Source organism: Pleurodeles waltl, chromosome 3_2 (genome assembly GCF_031143425.1).
Source record: "Pleurodeles waltl isolate 20211129_DDA chromosome 3_2, aPleWal1.hap1.20221129, whole genome shotgun sequence".
Classification (NCBI taxonomy): domain Eukaryota; kingdom Metazoa; phylum Chordata; class Amphibia; order Caudata; family Salamandridae; genus Pleurodeles; species Pleurodeles waltl.
Window position 1 is genome coordinate 121,512,462 of NC_090441.1, and position 14,653 is coordinate 121,527,114.

At 45.6% G+C, this 14,653-nt stretch overlaps 1 protein-coding gene across 2 annotated transcripts in view; it reads right to left on the reverse strand.

Annotated features, from left to right (window-relative positions):
- COL26A1 (collagen type XXVI alpha 1 chain) overlaps nucleotides 1-14,653 on the reverse strand; it is a 622,272-nt gene that overhangs the window by 86,117 nt on the left and 521,502 nt on the right. For both annotated transcript variants that reach the window (XM_069226960.1, XM_069226959.1), the window contains exons 6-8: nucleotides 13,675-13,722; nucleotides 8,319-8,435; nucleotides 1,072-1,215 (exon numbers count right to left, since the gene is read on the reverse strand). In XM_069226960.1, coding sequence (XP_069083061.1) covers nucleotides 1,072-1,215; nucleotides 8,319-8,435; nucleotides 13,675-13,722 — 309 coding nt within the window. The remainder of the gene's footprint in view (nucleotides 1-1,071; nucleotides 1,216-8,318; nucleotides 8,436-13,674; nucleotides 13,723-14,653) is intronic.

The window sequence follows — 14,653 nt, forward strand, 5'->3', positions numbered from 1 at the left end:
CCCACCTATGTGTAATGTGTAATTCTCTCTTCTAACTCTATTCCTGAAATATCTGGGGCAAGTACTTCTTAGAGGGAGGAGGTGCAAATCAACACTGTAGGCAGGAAGATATTTATGTGAAGTCGAGTTTATGGTCATCTATGATGAATCCATGTCTTTAAAGGCCTAACACACACACCATTTTAAATCTGCAGTGGTTACCCCTGCATGACAGGAATGTAGTTGAACCATATGTTGAAATTCCTTGGCCATCTAAAGGCAAAATAGATCCAGGTTTAGCTTCAACAACTGAAATCCTTGTCATCACTGCAAATTTGAGTTTACGTTTTGGCATAAGCTTTGGCTATATGTCAGACTTCGACTCAAAATGTGTTGTTCCATGCTGGGCATCATAAGAAGACTCCATCCGCCCTAATAGACGACAGGTACTGCACGCAATATCCACAGTTTCCTGCGAGACCAAAGCATTTCATGGCTAGTTCTTTTCTTTCTCTACAGTTGACCTAATGCCAAAGTCTGCAGAAGAGTTTCAGGCCAGAACAAGGGCCTTCCATGTAAATCAATTCAAGCTGTTTCTGCCTAGAAAGCATCCCCCAACCCACACCTGTCCTGTCATCTCCAATGGCAGTGTGATAGGTACAAGCAACTCAAGGAGGAAGGTGGAAGTGATATAGATTGTTGGACATCAAGGCAACAACGTCTGCAGGTTATCACAGCTGAGTTCATATCCATGTAACACAAAATTACCATTTTTGTAGCAGCACGGGAAGTTAAAAGGGAGGACGCACCCTGTGGTCCTGCCTACCTAGTAACCATCCTTCAAAGTAAAATATTCATAAACTGCTGTGCTCTGGGATAACTGAAATCTTCAAACATCGCAGTAGAGCCCATCTCAAGCGCACCCGGCCTAGTACAACACCCCTATGGCACCAGACTGCTGCCAAGGGCAGAACATCCAGTGGGGCTATGAATACCAGTAGGCATTAAAAATGGTGAACTCCTTCATTCAATTTTTGTGCTCTGTATATTACTAATGTATTCATACATTTGGTAACAAGCACAACCACATACTTTCTCTCTCGACTGTGGGCAGCAGAGAGTAGACAACTCCTTGTGGAAAAGGGTGGGGAGGGCCTGGAGGCCCCGGTGGACCGGGGGGGCCGGGAAGCCCCGTCTCGCCAGGATATCCCCTCGATCCTTGTGATCCCGGGAACCCTAAAATGGATAAGAGAAGAAAGAGTTAAATGTCTTTCATCCAAAAATGCATTTAATTACACGACTGGAAATTATTTATTTAACATGCATACTCAGGAGGTCAGGAACTTCTGAAAATAGTCTTTACATTCTATGTTTTATATTTTGCATGTTTCGTTATATAATAATCAAATTATCACCCAAGCAAGATAATGTTCCACTCAGTCTCTGTTTCCAGTTAGAAACTGCCTGCTGGATGCTCTCGATTTCCCACTATGACTTCACTTCTTCTCTTTGTGTTCTACCTCCAAGGTCACAAGTCATCAATACCTGCAACACCTGATGTGGGGCATGGAAGAGGCTGGAGTTGTGCAATCTCTGGTGTCCTACCTGGAGCAGAGACGGACAGAGTACCACTGTCTCTTACAACGCCCTACCAAATCGACTCATGTAGGCTTTTACCCTGGCTCAAAACCCTGTTCTTTCCCAGATATGCCAGTCTTAGGGAACATTTAGTAGTATTCAAAGTTCAACTACATGTACGCCCCACTGCCCAGGATGCTGGATACTTGATCTAAAACTGAAGGCTGGATGCCACACCCTCCTTGACTCTCTTGATAGCTTCGCTGAGCAGTCAATTCATAGCCCCTGGGAGATGGTGTGAATGATGAGCCACACACAATAAAGCACACTTATTACACACAAAATAGATATAAATGTCCAGTCAGAGTTACAGCATAGAAGGAAGATTGTAGGCACCGTCCTGTTGCTAGGGGAAACGAATAGTTGTCCTGCCTTCATTAGTCTATGTTTAGCACTGCCACCTAGACTCCAACAGAGGACTTTTAAGAGATTTTTCATCACTCTTATAGTGAAGTCTATTCCCATAACCTGTGCCTCTCAGTCACCACTGCACTCACTGTGTAGGTAGGATCCCTTACCGAATGACCAGACAACCACATTGGAATTTAGAGCAGAATGACCAGTGCACCAGCCTAGAAATCTATGTATGTGAAAGCCTTCAGGTGAATGAGAAACACTAAAAATGATGAGATGGACTCAGCGGGGTTCCTTGCAGACCTTAAGGGAGACAACTTGCACTGCATCCTCAAAAACATTATCATATAGAATTTTAAGTGACAGAGTTGATTTTCATAAAAGAGTTCCAAGTGAAAACAAAGCGACAACGAGATCAAAGCTTGAGTTAGCTATGATGCCTTTTGAAACTGTGATGTAAACTCAAGACTACTGATAGCTACCCAGAAACATTTTTTACTTGTGTGTGGTCCCCTAAATTCTCTTCACCAACTCAGCGGATCAACTATGTTGGGTAAGAGGAATTACTGAAGAGCAATCTAAAACATTGCCCATCACTATACTAGAACAAGGTACATACAGCCATCCAGCAGACCACCCCAACACCATCTGCACTTCTTCCCACCATCCCCCAATCAAATATTGTTTTAACAAAATACTGCCATCCTGCCACACTCCCCACCACTGTTAACCATATGGACCCTTCCTCACCCAAATGCAGCAGAAAATCTGGAAGCTGCATAATACAAGTATATACAACATATTAAAAGCAGATGAAAAGAAAGTGGTAGATAGAAGGAGCTCAAAGGTAAAAAAGAATCCTGTGAAGTAAGGATTCACCTCTCACAAGGACCATCATGCTGACCACATATGTTCATAACATAAGTTGCTAAGAGCCATAAGTTGCCCATACTTATACCATTAGTGATATTTCAAAAACAATAACTCATCGCAGAATCATAACTGGCATCAGCAGCCTTGCCAGAGAAGAATAACAGCATAAAGTCCACCTTGTGGGAATTTACAAAGAATTCTGTCTTCAAACTATCCACCTTGCAGATCTTTGTAATGTTTTATGTATTGCATCCTCGGAACCACTCATTCATGTAAGACCGCTTAAGAGATGGTGTATTGAAGGACAATAGATTCAAGATTGGAAGAGTAGTAGCAGCATTGGTCACTTATTTCTCCTTTTCATCCCATTGAGAATAAACCGTGATCCTGATGCAGTGAAGCAAAGGAAAAATAAGGATCCACAGCCTTCGGTCGAGTACCCTTTGGAGTTAGGCCTCTGTAGGAACATCACGGTCTTATTGACCATATTTTAGAACCGATGAGGGAATGGATCTGAATCCTTAGGTGCCTCAACAGAGAAACATGTGAAGTATGTTTCTAGAGTCTAGAAGTCTTCAGGATCAATGATTCAATATCCCACAAATATGATTTGGTTTAATGCCCAATGTACACCACCTCAGAACAACTTTAACCAGTATCTAATTAGAATATGGATAATTACAGTGGTAGCAAGGCCACTCTGTAATCAGTGATTAGTGGCCACTGTTGTGGGGAAACAGCCTTTACAATGCAGGCATTACCTCATAATGCCTTTACCACACAAACCTTTACTACGCATAATCCTTTACCACCATTACTTTACCACACATGGTAAGTTTAGTTAAGGTATGCATATATATATATATCTTACCTACTGGTGGTCGCCAATAGGTAGTTATAGTTAGGACCTAGATTTCATTGAAAAAGCATTTTTTGACTTGCCTATATCTTTGGCATCATTTGACCAAATGTTCATGTATTTTTTCCAAAATAAGTGTCCCTGAGAATCTTGTTGTGCATGGGAAGTTTTGTGGTGATCTGTCAAACAGGGGCCGAGAAAAAGGGGGGGTTAAAAATAAGTATATTTACTATTTTAACTCTAATTGGGATTTTAGACATGACTACAGCCAGAACTGCTGGACGGAATGACACCAAATTTGGCAGAAAGTTAGCTCTATGTCCAGAAAGAGTGCTTTTTGTTATTGGGTATAAATGTATTCAATGTTTTTTGAAATATTAAAAGAAAACCGAATTTGTATATCTGGAAGCATGAAGGCTTCTCAAATCCTCCGAAGGAAGTGCGCGTTGGTGGTTGAATTAACGTATTGTAATTAAAATTACTTTACCTTACAAAAACCATGAACATTATAGTTAGGAAATAGAATTAAGAAAACATAGAAGTTCATTTAAAAAAAAAAAAAAAAAAAGGTTACAGGGACATTATAGTTAGGCTCACATTTTAAACATACAAAATCATAGAAATTCACTGGTTAACTTTAGAATTATCTCAAGTAACTATAACTTAAGCCCTAAGGTAACTATAACGTTCACCCTCACCATGCATTGCTATTTACCCCACAAATTACAGCACTCATGACATATTTGATAACATCATTGATGATATCAATGTAATATTTGCAGTAAAATATTTGATTAAAAAACTGTGTGTGGATTTGGGGATGAGTATGGGTGTAAAGTGAGTATTGGGTGATAAGGGTTATTTTAGGGTTTAGGGGTAGGTAAGGACATAGGGTCATAAGGGTGTTTTCAGGGTTAAGCAGTTGGTAGGGTTATAGGGTGGAAAGGGTATTTTAGAGTTTGGCTTTGGTAAGGGCATTTTTTTAGGGTTTAGGGTGGGTAGGAGTATAGCATGGTAAGGATTTTTTTAGGGTTTGGGTTGTGTAAGGGTAGTGAGTGTTGTTTACTGTTTAGGGGCAGATTAGGGTCTTGGGTTGTAAGAGTGTTTTTAGGGTTTAGGGATGGGTAGGTGCATGGGGTAGTAAGGGTATTTTTAGAGTTTAGGGGTGGGTAATGGTATTGGGCTGTAAGAGCAGAATGACCAGTGCACCAGCCTAGAAATCTATGAGAGCTCTGTGAGCGTGGACCAGGAGCTTGAACGTGATCCTCTTGTTGACAGGAAGCCAGTGTAGGTCTCTGAGGTGAGCTGTGATGTGGTTGTGGCGAGGGATGTTGAGGATGAGGCGTGCGGAGGCGTTCTGAATTTGTTGCAGTTTCTTCTGGAGCTTGGCCGTTGATCCTGCGTAGAGGGCGTTGCTGTGGTCCAGTCTGCTGCTGACGAGGGTGTGGGTGACCATCTTTCTAGTTTCGGTGGGGATCCATCTGAAGATCTTGTGGAGCATGCGAGGGTGTTGAAACAGGCGGATGAGACGGCGTTGACTTGCTAGGTCATGGTGAGAGATGAGTCAAGGATGAAACCTAGGTTGCATGCGTGGGTGGTGGGTGTTCCTAGGGTGGCTGGCCACCAGGAGTCATCCCATGCGGAGCGGTTGGAACCGAGGATGAGGATCTCAGTCTTGTCTGTGTTCAGTTTGAGGTGGCTCATCTTCATCCAGTTGGCGATGGCATGCAGTCCATTGTGGAGGTTGGTCTTAGCGGTGGCGGGGTGCCTTGGTGAGGGACAGGATTAACTGGGTATTGTCTGCGTAGGAGATGATGTTGAGGCTGTGGGATCTGACAATGTTGGCGAGCGGAGCCATGTAGATGTTGAAGAGAGTAGGGCTGAGAGAGGATCCTTGGGGAACGCCGCAGATGGTTGTGGTGACTTCAGACAGGAACGGAGGGAGGCGGACTCTCTGGGTTCTGCCGGAGAGGAAGGAAGTAATCCAGTCCTGGGTCTTTTGGCAGATCCCAGCGTCATAGAGGCGCGTGCGCAGGGTGTGGTGACAGACGGTGTCGAAGGCTGCCGAGAGATCTAGGAGGATGAGGGCAGCAGTTTCGTCTTTGTCGAGCATGGTCCTGATGTCGTCGGTTGCGGCGATGAGTGTGGTCTCGGTGCTGTGGTTCCTGCAGAATCCGGATTGGGAGGTGTCTAGCGCATTGTTGTCCTCCAAGAAGCAGGTCAGTTGGCCGTTGACGATCTTCTTGATGACCTGTGCAGGGAAGGGTAGGAGGGAGATGGGCAGGTAGTTCTTGAGGTCTCCGGGGTCTGCTTTGGGCTTCTTTAGCAGGGCGCTGACTTCGGCGTGTTTCCACATATCCGGGTAGGTTGAGGTCTCGAAGGAGCTGTTGATGATGGCCTGGAGTTGGGGAGCGATGATTTCGATGACCTTGTTGAGGATGTGGTGGGGGCAGGGGTCTGTAGGGGAGCCTGAGTGGATGGAGCTCATGGTTTTGCTGGTGTCTTCATCATTGGTGGGGGTCCAGGAGTTCAGTATGTTGGTGCGGCAGGGTGCTGTGGTGTTGGCTGTGTCGGTGGTGGTGATGGTGGGAGATGCCGATGTGAAGCTTTCGTGTATGTCTATGATCTTGTGGTGGAAGTAGTTGGAGAGGGAATTGCAGAGGTCTTGGGAGTGTGGAGGGTCGGTGGCACAGGATTTGGGTTTGGTGAGTTCTTTAATGATGGCAAAAAGTTCCTTGCTGTTGTGCGCGTTGTCGTCAAAGCGTTCTTTGTAGAAGGATCGTTTGGTGGTCCGGATGAGATGGTGATGTTTGCGCATGGATGATCTGAGGGCGGAAAAGTTGCTCACTGAAGGTTCTTGGCGCCAGGCTTTCTCAATTTTCCGGCATTCTTGTTTGAAAGATTGAAGTTCTGCGGTGAACCAGGGGGCTGTCTTGTTGGTGTGGGTGTTGTTGGGTTTTTTGAGTGGGGCGAGGGAGTCTGCGTATGTTTATAGCCATCGAGTGAGGTTGAGAGCGGCAGTGATGGGTCGTTGGTACTGGGAGGTGGAGCTTGTGCGAGGTTGGAGATCAGTTGTTCTTTGGAGATCTTGTTCCACTTGTGATAGGGGATCGAATGTTGTTGGTGGTGGGTGGTGGGCTTCAGGAAGGAAAAGTGGATGCAATGGTGGTCAGTCCAGTGGAGTTCGGTGGTGTGAGTAAAGGTGATGTGGTTGCTGGAGGAAAAAATGGTGTCTAGCGTGTGACCGGCTGAGTGGGTGGGTGAGGTGACTAGTTGCTTGAGGCCGAGGTTAGCGAGGTTGTCCAGCAGGGTAGTGGAGTTGCAGTCGTTGGTGCTCTCAAGGTGGAAGTTTAGGTCACTGAGGAGTAGGTAATTTGTGGAGGCGAGGGCTTGGGAGCTGATAATGTCGGCAATGGCATCACAGAAAGGGGGGCGGGGTCCTGGTGGTCTGTAAATGCATCTTAGGGTGGTGTTGGCGTTGATGTGTACCCGAAAGTGCAGGTGCTCTGCGGTGTCTAGGGTGTTTTTGGTGTTGGTGGAGATTTTGATGGAGTTTTGTGTATTACGGCGACTCCACCTCCAGGTTTGTTGATACAGTCTCTACGGGTGATTTTGTATCCTTCTGGGATGGCTTTGGCAATGTCGGGTTCCGATGATGAGTTCATCCATCAATTAATCATTCCCCAGGCTCTTCATGAGTTTTCATTTCTGATACAAGCTTTGTCTGTTGACAACTTTCTCTAGGGGGTGGTTCATGGGAAATATATTTTGAAAGGCAAAGCTAGTTTTAGATTCATCAGTGGCCAGACTCAACTTGCCGTCAGTGCTTAATTTGTAAAAAAAAAAAAATAGATCCCAGGCCAGAAGCCCACTGCAGCTTGGGCCACCCATGGCCTCTGCCAGCGCTGCCAAAGACAGTACCAGCTGCTAACCAGCGTCCCCCTACAAGTGTGACAATTCAGTCTATTCCAGGACTCCAAAGCTATAAGAATGACTTGGACAGCCAGTACCATTAATTCTAATGTATATTTATTTAATAAAAGACTGTTGTGGTCAACTCTAAATTAGATAGACAGTGCCACCATGTGGCAGACTGTATAAGTGTGGTGTTGACAATTAAGAGCTGGTGCTGGTCACCGTAAACCACTGGCTCAAATTAAACACTACTTGCCACGCTCACAATATTGGAATTAGCAAGGATGGTGTCTCAGAACACAAGAGATGGCCAATGTTGGTCCATTAGGGCCACAGCCATGCCGGATGTTCAATTTAACTATTTAGGTAAGTTCAAATTTGAATCAGGCCATGTAAATGAAACTAATGAAGATATCCTGAGACTTTGGCATGGCTACAGCCTTCATGAAACACCGCTGCTTGTTCACTTTCTGATTTGTAAACCTTAGGGTCATTATTTGGGTCTGAAAGAACATATGAACTGATAGGTCCAGTATTATGTATGATGTGAAAAATGTCTGTTGCACATTTGTGTGAAATAATTGTTGTCTGAACCAATCTTTAACCCATCATATGGGTGACCGTCCTTCCCTTCACTCTTACTGCCAATCTACATAGAAGAACACACCTTCAGACATACCAGCACACATACATGCCGTACCTGGGGGACCCGCTGGCCCACTGTCACCAGTCTGGCCTCGATCACCTTTGGCTCCCGGGGGTCCCAGAAGTCCTACAGGTCCAGAGGGGCCAGGAGGTCCTGTCAGTCCTGGTAGACCTGGTTAGATAACAGAACACACAAAGCTAAAGGTTGGGCCTTTAACACACTTCTCACAGACAGTTATTAAAGGGGCCATATTCTATATTGCACAAAAAACTGATCAATTAACAGAGGAGAGTTTTTGCATACGTTAGAGTAAAGTGGAAGTCGCTATGTGTGTATTAGATTCTACTGTAGATAAGGTGCTATTAACATTATCTTACCAAAGACACATTCAGTCAAAAAACAGAACTGATTGCACCACTTATTAAAGTCAACCCGACCACATGAAAACTAAGGAAGACAACATGGAGAGTCTCTTGAGCCAAGTTCACATTTAGGGACTAACCAGGCCGAAACATGTCGATCAAGGTCACCACTGCTATGAGTGAGTAGCTTAACTGGTTGTCAGTTTCCACTTTCAAATTCTTTTACATAGTAGCATGAAGAATAACATGAACTTCAACACAGTCTGTAAGTCCAAGCTCACTGTTCAACCAGCTGCTATTGAACAAGGGACTGAACGCTGAAAAATCTGAACTAAATCTCCCACGCAAAGAAAGCACTTCCCTGGGTCAAGTGAGGCACCTTCAGCCAGCTGTGTGTCTGTGCATCAGAACTACGGGATCCAGAAATTAAAAGGCACAAAGGCCGTGACTGGTTGACTCTGACTCAAGGAGATGGGGTCAGTGGGAAGCTATTTGTACTTCTGGGCCTGGTCAGTGTTTATAGCGCAAGTTCTGACGTGGTTTTAATATATGGTCAAGTAACCACAGAGCTGGTTACTTCTTGTTCAGCTACATGTGTACAGACCTCGCATAGTGACACAAGCACAGGTAATATGACGAGCACGCTGTCAAGGTCATGCGCAGCTGTAGGACTCATGCGTACACCGGCCACGGGCCTCACATCACAGAGCCCAAGAAAGGTCACCAGTAAAGCATGGGATGAAGCAAGCATCCCCACTATGTCCGCAGAGGATCACAAGAGGGAAGGCGGGCAGCTGGGAATTCGTACTACTGGCACGGGACCCGGTCAGGGGAGGTGGACCACAGGCCAGCATGTCTCTGAGGTGGCAGACTGGCAGCTTGGTAAAAGGGAACCAACCAGGGTACACTGTTGGGAGGTCAGCCTGGTTAGCTGCCAGCCTGAAAATCCACTTGTAACCACCCAACTGGACACCTAACTTTTACTTTCTGAAGCCCAAAGAAGTACACAGTAAGGTGTGACCTGATAACACAGACTGCTCAAGAGCAGGTTCGCTGGGGTCACTCCTGAATTCCTTTACTTCGTGAATCCAGGAATCAGCATTTCGCTGAAAATGTGAACCAATCTGTTACTAAATTACGTATTTATACTTTTTTTATGTCGTTTTTATTGACTATGCAGTAACCTGAATTTGAGATTTAGATACAGCAAAGCTCTGATAAGACATCTGGATCTAAATTACATGAAAGGGCCACCTGGGCTAGTCTGCAGGCCCCCAGGACAGCTGGCATCTTGGTAGCTGTATAAAAAGGCTCGGGTTTACAAGCGAGCACAATATTCTCCGCGGGTGCAAACAGTAAATGATACCAGCTAACGATAAATGTTACCAGGAAATCATTCTAGATGGAATGTGCCTCCAGCCTTTGCGATACAGAGTATGATCGCCTTGAGGAAGGCTGTTTGCAGCTGGTCTATGTTTGTGATCTAAACACCCGATGAAAACGGTGGCAGCCATTTCTACTGTCCAATCTGATGTGCCACTTCGCACAAATGTCCTGGTTAAAGGGAAACGTTACTTACATGTAACATTGGCTTTGTTGCCCGATATCGACTATGCCTATCCTGCCATCTAGTGGCTAAGCTTGGAGAGTGCAACTTCTTTTTAGCATGCAGGTTAAGAAAGACGCACTTCAAAGCGGAACTGGAACCCACAACGCTCCAGCCACATACATCTGAACTTGCAGTTTACGACGATGCACCTCCGCAGTTAGCTGAAATCAAAATGATCTTGCCTACTTGTTACATTTAACCCCATAACACGATGAAACGGTGGCCCACCTGGTGTGGGAGCCACTGCCAATGTTGTGGCACTCAGGGCCAGATGTAGCAAACCATTTGCGAGTCGCAAATGGCGAAAATCGCCGTTTGCGAGTCGCAAACGTGTGTTTGCTATGCAGAAATGCATTTTGCGAGTCGGAACCGACTCACAAAATGCATTTCAGAGTCGCAAATAGGAAGGGGTGTTCCCTTCCTATTTGCGAGTCGCAGTGGTATGCAACTCGTACGCGGTCGCAAATGGAGTCGCAGTTACCATCCACTTGAAGTGGATGGTAACCCACTGGCAAACGGGAAGGGGTCCCCATGAGACCCCTTCCCCTTTGTGACTGGACCCCAAATTATTTTTTCAGAGCAGGTAGTGGTCCAAGGGACCACTACCTGCCCTGAAAAAATCCGAAACAAAAGGTTTCGTTTTTTTTAATCTAAGTGCAGCTCGTTTTCCTTTAAGGAAAATGGGCTAAACTTGGGAAAAAAAAACTGCTTTATTTAAAAGCAGTCACGGACATGGAGGTCTGCTGACTACAGCAGGCCTCCATACCCGTGAGTGCCCATAGTCGCTATGGGGCCGCAATTTGCGACCCACCCCATTAATATTAATGAGGTGCGACTCGCAGACGGTGTCTGAGACACCGTTCTGCATAGCAAATTGCGACTTGCAATTTGCGAGTCGCACGGACTCGCAAATTGCAAGTCGCAATTTGCTATCTTACTACATCTGGCGATCAGTGCTTACACTGGTGTGGGTTCCGTGCTTGGTACATTTACAGTGCATGAAGCCTCTGCTCTTCAGGCCGCTTCTCTCTTTGGTACAAGTTCTCAGATCATACCAAGGCTTTCTTATATCATCTGTGGTACCGCTGGTAAATCCCACTCCATTGATGAACTCTATGATGTGGCCCCCAATCAACTTTTTTTGTCACCGCTACAAAATGTAGATGACTTCCATCTGCAGCACCCTCCGCCATCAGGATTTCAAGCTGCACCTGTGCTCCATTCTGTGTGGCCCATCCTCCTGCGCCCCCTGACTTGCCGTTTTAGATCTGATTATAGCTCCAGTGAAGTGCCCAGGGCATCCTCTGCCCGCCTCTCGCCCTTCACAGTACAATGGACTTACTTCCTACGTTTCTGATCAGCGACTGTCTGTGCAACGCTTGCACTCTATGATTTTTACTCAATTGCAAATTGCATTTTGCGATTGCAAAGCAAGATAATTGGTTCTGTGAAATATAGTGTATGTTGGTACATCAGAATTTGTGAATCGCACAATGCGAGTGGTTGCTTTTTGCAAATTGTGATTCACAAGTTCTGATGTTCATACTTTAGGCCTAAAAATGATAATGCAGGACTTCTAATGATAGCCAATTGTACTGGAATTAAATATGGATTACCTTGAGAATGTAACGTTGGTTACTGAAACTCTGTGATTGGACAGAAATCCTTAAGAACGTTATTTGCACTGTTAGAATCTGCGAACTATGGGCCAATTGTAGCAAAGGTTTTTCCCCATTCTGTGTCTATGGGAAAAAGTGTTCGTACATATGGCCCTATATGAAGCATAAAACCAAAAAATATAGCAGACACAGACATCCAGGCGCATGCAGTTCAGCCATGGTGTCTAATATCTACCAATACAACCACCCAATGCATGTGTGTTATCTTCCCAGTATCAACCAACACTCTGAGCTCGTCCCAGGAGGTTTTATATTAAAGTATTGGATTTGACACATTCACTTCATGTGAAAGCTGATCCGTGGAATCCCTGTTGCTTATTCCACCGATCCAGGGCTTCAGCGGGGGACTCTTCCATTGATCCACCACATCTAAAGTGTGATGTATCCCACATGTATCTAGAACCATAGTTATGGTCAGTGCTTAATTTGTGAAAAATAAGTGCCAGGACTATTATCGCTAGGCCACTGCAGCGTGCACCACTCATTGCACCTGCCAGTACCTCAATGACAGTAGCAACACAGCTACTGAGCATCATACTCCTCCTACTGTGACAATTCAGACTATTCCAGGCCACCAAAGCTATACGAATGGTTTGGGAGGCAGGTATTAGACATTTTAGGATATATTGAATTAACAAACAACTGTTGTTGTGCTGTCTCTACATTAGACTAAGAGTAACACCATGTGGAAGGCTATCGTAATTGTCAGTGTTGACAATTATGTGCCGTTGCTGAGCACCGGAAACCACTGGCTCAAATTAAGCACTGGTTATGGTTGCTTCCATTGATTTCCAAACTCTACCTCAGGCTCTTCCAAGCATGATTACAACACATTTGCTGGGGGCTCTGCTTGGATTCACTTAATTACAGGCCAGCCCCTGAATGGATCCAGCATCTCTGTTGGTTGTTCATTTAAACATGGATCCACTTCTTCACTGGGAGGTGCTCAACCGACCCACCATGTCTCTTTCGGGTGCTTCCATCAGCTATGCTTGGAGCTCCCTCTTAAATCTACTGTATCTGCTGGGTGTTTTTCCACAGATCCTTCATCTCTGTAGTGAGAGCTGAAATGGATCTGCTGGTTCTACAGGGAGCTGTACCAAGGACCCACCATCTGAATTGTGGACTTTTCTGGAGAACCACTGATCTAATATCCTCTTTGTAACCTTTTCCACAGATCCACGATCTTTGCATGGGATCTTGCTTGGATCTAGGACTTCTCTTGTCAACCCCTCCGTAGGTGCAGACGTCTGTTGGGACTCTTCCTGAAATCCAGGATTCATGATGGAGACTCTTTAATGGATCCATGGCCTTTTCATGGATCTAGCCTCTCTGCTGTGGGCTCTTCCATGGTTCTCCCAAATTAGCTTCAAGATGCTGCATGAATCCACCCCGCTACTGCAGACGCCGGAGTGGCTATCCTGTCTCCTTGTAGGTGTTCCTTGTGTCCGCCACCTCTACTGAAGGACGTGCTGGTGTCAGATTTCCTGAGGCACCTCTGATAATATTGACTAAAGGTGTCAGTCAATTGCAGTCCCCATGCCCTCTCCCCTCCCTGCAGGATTTGCAAGGAGCTCAAGTGGCAAGGCTGCAGTGACTGTATTCAGTGCATGACAACACAGACCTATAAAAACATAAAGTGATACAAATCACATAGAAAAACGGTGTCTGTCCCCAGTACCCTGAAATATAGGAGAATAAGTTCCACCGATTTTCAAACAAGACATTTTTACTTGTCAGAATGTAATAAAAGATTTTACCTTGCAATACAAGCTCCTCTCCGGCACCCATGTCACCTTTAGTTATTTCTAAAAAGAAAATGGCAGAAAAACACATGTTCAGCGACTTCCACTATGTTTGAAACCTGGGACTATCTCTTCTAGTTCAGACACAAATGTGCACGGGGTCTGGTCCAGATGCCCCCAGTGCTTCAGAGATGCTGCACCGGTTGTTTATCCGGAGCCCTCGATGCTTTTGTTAGTAGATAACCCGTGGTTATCCAAGGCTCAGAGCTGGACCACCACATACACCAGGGTTTAAATGTGTTTTTCACAATGTCTTGATCAGCATCAGACCATTCTGGGAGTTTGGACAGCTTGCTCTGCTCACCTGGTCCAGGACCACCTTGGCTAAGGGGGAGCAGCTGGACCACCTCATGCACCTTTCACAACTGCAACACCCAAGACCCTCCCCCGTGCGGCAGTATTCACGTTACCTGCCGCACTGTTAATACTCTAAATTGATACTGCGGATCTCGCCTTTGTTCAGGGCACGGATGCTTCCCAGCCAGGTACGCTCCATACAAGTACCTTTAACTGCATACATCGATACACGTAACATCCTCCATGGTCCACTCTGAAAGAGCATCCACGCAGGGGCGTCAATTCACCAAAATGCCAGGGGTTGCGGATGCCACATTACACGCCCCTGGATCTTTACTTTTGCTCACACACATACACAAATACACATACTCTCTGTCACATACACACACACTCTCACCCGCAAGCACGCACACAAGTTACATATAGAAGCATTTTTAGTAACCGCAGCTGCTGGGTCATACTCCAGCTGATTGTATTTCATGATCGGAAAGACAGTGCCAGGGGTCGCGAGGGACAAGCCAGGGGTCGCAGATGCGCCCCCTGGCGGCTTCTAAATGACGTCCGTGCAACCACGCTCACAGACCAACAGCTGTACAGATGCTGATGCAGGCAGACCGGTAAAGATACAGGCGTCCAT